Source organism: Prosopis cineraria, unplaced genomic scaffold, assembly GCF_029017545.1.
Source record: "Prosopis cineraria cultivar Desert tree isolate PC_DT_omini unplaced genomic scaffold, ASM2901754v1 PC1275, whole genome shotgun sequence".
Classification (NCBI taxonomy): domain Eukaryota; kingdom Viridiplantae; phylum Streptophyta; class Magnoliopsida; order Fabales; family Fabaceae; genus Prosopis; species Prosopis cineraria.
The window spans coordinates 16,838-22,526 of record NW_026556600.1 but is presented as its reverse complement, the minus strand read 5'-3'; the positions used below and the strand labels follow the sequence as shown (position 1 = coordinate 22,526).

Sequence of the window (5,689 nt, the reverse complement as noted above, 5' to 3'; positions counted from 1 at the left end):
TTTATTTAAATTTCAATTTATTTTCATTTCCATTTATTTAACCAAGTTGTATGTATGTATGTATGTATGCATGCATAAATACCTCAGAAGCACGGACATGGCAAAATGGCCGGCGTGTCCGTTCCGGCGGACGTGGGCGGATGCGGGTCGAGAAGGGCGGACGCGGGTCGGACGCGGGCAGACGCGAAACTCTGTGTTTTTCAGTTCCTTTTACTCAGTCCCAGCTCCAGAAATCCGATGCCCTAACATTTTCAGCTCCAATCGACCCCCCTTCTCATGTTTTCTACTGTAGCTTCACTGCCTGTGCTTCTAATTCTCGTTCTTCATCTCTCACGTTTATTCACGGTTCACGCTGCGTCGCTGCCTCACCCGCTCTGCTCTGCCTCTGCCTCTGCCTATTCACAGTTCACGTTTATTCTCGACCGTCTGCTCTGCCTCTGCCTCACCGTCGTTCTTCAACTTCATTGGTAATTTATTCTGTATGGTCGGTTGTTTTTCAGCTTCATTTTCAGTTTCTCTTGTTGTGCTACTGATGGAGATTTTATTATTATTATTATTGCATTATTGGATAATTTGTGTGCTGCTGATGGATATTTTATTATTATTATTATTGCATTATTGAATAATTTGCTCACTGCTGAACCGAGAGAGTTGTCCAGAACAATTGAATTACTGATTTAAATTTTTTTTTAGATGGATTATTTTGTTGAATTAAATATTGATTTATTTTAAATTTTTATTAGCTCTCTTCTTGTTAAAATTGTAGGATATTATTTAAAATTAAACCTGTAATGGCTTCTAATTTTAGACCAGGTAGTAGTTCAGGAAGTGTGAATTCTTAATTTCAATCTAGTAATGAAAGACATCTTGAAATTATATTTTGTGATGGCATTAGATATCTTGAAATTATGTTTTTGGATATCCAAATATTTAATATTTAATTATTTATATAGCCGTACCCATATCCTAAAATTTTAAAAAATAGCCGTGTCCGAATATCGTATCGTATCGTACCCGACACTCATACCCGTATCGGTGCTTCTTAGATAGATACACATACATATCTTGTAATATTACAAGTAGAGAGAGGTTTATATTAAGAGATAGAGAAGGGGCCATTTAACTCAATGCCTACAAAATCAAAAGTCTTCTGATTTTATAGAAGTTTAGAAAAATCATGGTTAAATAAGCTCTTTTGATTTGCTTCACTTAATTACCTTTTTTTTTGTGCTTAAATTATTTTTTAACAATATTTAACTCTTGTTTTTCTTTTGCTTTTTCTTTTTCTTCTTTTGTCATATTTGTTTTTCACCCGTGATTTCTTGTGTTTTTTTCTATTTCAAAAAGAATTTGGATATTCTGTACAAATATCTCTTTCAAATTTTTCTCTTATTTAATTTATTCTATTTTCTATTTTTGAGATTTCTATTTGTTCTTCAATTATTTTATAATGTATTTCTTTATTTCTACCTCTTTTACCTTTCTTTTAGGTTCACTATTCCTATTTGATCATAGACTAAGACTCTTAAGACTTATCTTATTCTTCTTTTTTGACTTAGATCCTAATATCTTATCGAACCATCTCATATTTCTATTTCTACAAGTTTTATTTTCTATTGATATTATTCTTTTTAGGCTGAATAGGAACACCATTGCCTAACTTTCCTATTCTCTCACAGGATTTTTGAATATTATATTTCTTAAATATTCTCTGTTTGTTACTAAACTTACTTGGCAATATCATTTTTTTATAAGTTATATGTGATATTATGTTCATGTATCCTTGTTGATTTATTTCAAAAGGGGTGTTATCTATTCATTTTCTATATTTTCTTCTACTTTTATTTTACTAGTTATAACAAAGAACAATAAATTCTACTGTTTTAACATATGGACAAATAATTAATATTATAAAACTTTTAGAAAAGATAATTTTAAAAAATATAAAATAGAAATAGTTTGTTATAAATGTGAAAGATTTGGCCATTTTTATAATTTTTTTAAAAAAATTATGTTGCAAGTTTCAGCGGTAACTTTTTAGTGTCACTGCTAATTGTCAGCATTTTTTATTTCTTTTAAAAAAAATATGTTGCAAGTTTCAGCAGCAACATACAAGTCGCCGCTGAAAGTGAACTTTCAACGGCGACTTTTTAGTATCACCGCTGATTATCAGCATTTTTTAATTTCTTTTAAAAAAATTATGTTGTAAGTTTCAGCGTCGACATGCAAGTCGCCGCTGAAAGTTGACTTTCAGTGGTAACTTTTTAGTGTCGCCACTAATTGTTTGCATTTTTATAATTTTTTTACTAATGTATAATCATCAGTATTTTTACTATTTATTCTTAGATATTTTTTATATTATAATTATAAATATGAATATTAAAATAAATAATATAACAACCTCAAGAAGTAAAAAAAATTAAAATAAATAATACAAATTATATTGTATCAATTATATTTATAGTTTACTTTAAACAAAATAAATAATATAATTTATAATTTTATAAATTGAAAGAATTAAATTGAAGTATTTAAGGATAGTAATGATATTTTATAATATTTAATATTTAATATATATGTGTGTTTATATAGTTTAATAATATGTGTATATATATATATTTATATTTAATTATGCAATAATAGACTACAGGTTCATTCTAGCTCAGTGGCAAAATGATTGGACACAAAAGAAGGAGGTCATGGTTCAAACTTTGGAGGAGACAACTTTCAAAATGAAAATATAAATTAATGACATGATGAGCGTGTGGTGAGAGTGACACATGAAGGATGACATGGCGTCACGTGGTGCGAGGTGGGGCCCTATGTGGAGGGTGACATGGCGCCACGTGGCGTGTGGTGAGAGTGACACATGGAGAGTGACATGGCGACACGTGGTGCGAGGTGGGACCTTATGTAAAGGGTGACATGGCATCATGTGGCGTGAAGTGGAGCACCACATGGTACACGTTTGCCTAAATTTTAATTTTATCAAGTCGCCACAATGTCTTGTATACATAGTCTCATCTTACTTTTCTAGTTTATATGTTATATAATGATTTTGTTTTGGTACAACTATGCCTTGCCCAGTGCCATCGAGTAAAATACTAGCATTATATATATATATATATATATATATTGTAATTTTTAGAATTGATGTTGAGTCGTTTATACATTCATTTTTTGGTTGAAAGTGCGCGTGAGACAATTATAATTAATTTTACAGTAGTTAGTATTAGAAATAAAGAGGTCAAAGAAGCCCCATATCTAGATATTACAAAATAAATTATAAATATATAAAGCTTGAGATATATCTGACTAAAGAACTTAAGTTATTTTGGGGAGAAAAAATATTCTTAAATTTACTTAATATAAAGAACTAATAAAAAAATTCAATGTGATATTAGAGCCATTCAATCAAGGGCAAAAAAATTGAGAAAAGGAAAAATAGATGGAGGCAAAACAAAAAGAGATTAAAAAAGAGAGAGAAGGAAAAGAAAATTGAATAGACCTGAGCCTCTAAAACTAAAATGATGTACAAGCCCGAGCACAAAAGAAGAAAAAATTTTAAAAAAAAACTAAAAAAGAAAAATAGTAGAAAGAATATTATATATAAAGAAATCAAAGAAATCCCACATCTAAAAATTAGACGATAAATTAGAAATATATAAACCTTGAGATATGTCTAATCAAATAGCTCAAGTTATTTTAGGAAAGTAGACTATTATTAAGTATACTTAATATATAGCATAGAATTTAACAGTTGGAACCTCCAAAAAAAAAATTATACTTACATTTGTAGCACAATTTCTGCCATAGTGTGAGCCATTAACAATTTTGGAAGGCAAAAGGAATAGCGACAAGTTCATCAAGAGGCAACCTTCCTTCCTCATTGAAATAACTTCCAATCTTATTAGTTTCCTTCTGATGATCATAAACCTTAATTATTTCATAAGTCAAATCTGTTAAGCATGTTATATTTCACACTCAGAAATGAGAAGAGAGGATGAAAAAACACTAGACGGCTGAATTATAATCGTAAAAATTAGCATAATATAACATAGGGTTCAAGACCTCTTTTTTGTTTAATTTTTTTTAGGACCGTTAAACACTCTATAGTGAAGGGTGGGGTAATATGTCTCCTAAATTTTTTCAAGAATAAAATCACCCTTCCGTTAAAGACCTATCATCTTTTTATATGGATTAATTGTAGGGCACATGCATAATGATAGTAAGGCATTTCAACCTATTTTGATCATTTGACATGGATCAAAGGGGTTGATGCCTTGATGTCATCGTACATGTATGTGTGTGTGTTTATGTATGCCCTACAACTATTGTACATAAGCAGAAAACAGGGAAAATGACTGGTCTTTGATAGAAGGGGCTTTTTCTCCTAAAAATTGTTTAGGAGGAATATTACCCCATCTTTTAGTACAAGTGCCTAGCATTCTCAAGAAAAGGTCAGGGAGAAATGGTCTTTAATCCTATAACAAACTAACCGAAGTTTTTTCTCCGAATAGTACAATGAAGTATAGTATCACCATTGTTTCTTCTCCAGAGTTGAGTGGATGACTCTGTATTATCCATCTCACTACAAACTTTATAGAGATGAAAGAAGGTCTCTTTGTGGCCACTAAGAGCAGCCGAGAAGAGAGGTGTCTCTCCCTCCTTGTTACGCTCAAGAACCAATGACTTGTCAACATCTGTTATTTTTTCGCAAATGAGTTTAGAGCCCCTTGAGGCAGCACAGTGCAATGGAGTATCTCCTCGTTTATTCTTGGCTTTCAGAATCTCCATGCCCCTTCCATATTCCTCCTTATATATTTGATCAACCAGTGCCTCAGCAATAGATTCTGGTGCCTTGTTAGTGATAGCCCAGTGCAACGCAGTGTCGAACTCATACGCGTGTTGATCATCATCGTCTTCTTCTTCACCAGGATTCTCAACAGTTTTAGATTCTGTTGCCCCATTTTGATTATCAGGACTCTCATTTTTTGGCTGCATCACCATATCGCAGATCTTGGAGTCAAGAATCTGTGCATGACTTTGGAACAGCTTTTGCAGATCGTTCCAATTTTCTTTCATAAGGACATTGTAGAGTTCTTCCTTTCCCACTGCAGATCGTTCCATTATTGCAAATCCTTGCTTCTTCACTTAGCTGTGGGGAGAGTCAAACAAACTATATATGTGACATGGCAAATTCAGAAAGTGAGTATTATTACTAATTGTAATTCTTTCAAGCATGATTAAAAATACAAAACAATACAAATATTCTTCAATTTGGTCATTCAACTTAAAATTATCATGCAAAAAAATTTTAAGAAAACAAAGTTACATAAAACAAATAAACTTGTATTTCTTAAAGAACATCAAACTTACAATATAAAATTATATACACTACAAACTTCTATATGTACTTTAATGATACTTTTTAGGGATAATGAAACTTTTAGGTCCTATTTGGTCATTAGAAATAAGTGAAATGGAATGGATTGAAAAAAAAAAAAAGATGATCAAAAGGGATAGGTGAACACATCCATAAGAGAGAAGGATAATGTAATTCATGAGGTTAAAAATCATTATTCATGAGATTTTTGGAGGATATGATGATTCAAATAGTTGTAGTATATATTAATGAGTTTAATAATATTTATCATAGGAGAACTTATCATGGGGGAAGGGGGGTTGA

The 5,689-nt window shown here is 31.3% G+C and overlaps 1 protein-coding gene across 1 annotated transcript; it reads right to left on the bottom strand.

Moving 5' to 3' along the window:
* Positions 1-4,494: 4,494 nt before the first annotated feature.
* Positions 4,495-5,130, bottom strand: LOC129299734 (uncharacterized). Its single transcript, XM_054938196.1, has one exon. It carries the CDS (start codon positions 5,128-5,130, stop codon positions 4,495-4,497), a length of 636 nt encoding a protein of 211 aa, XP_054794171.1.
* Positions 5,131-5,689: the final 559 nt, after the last annotated feature.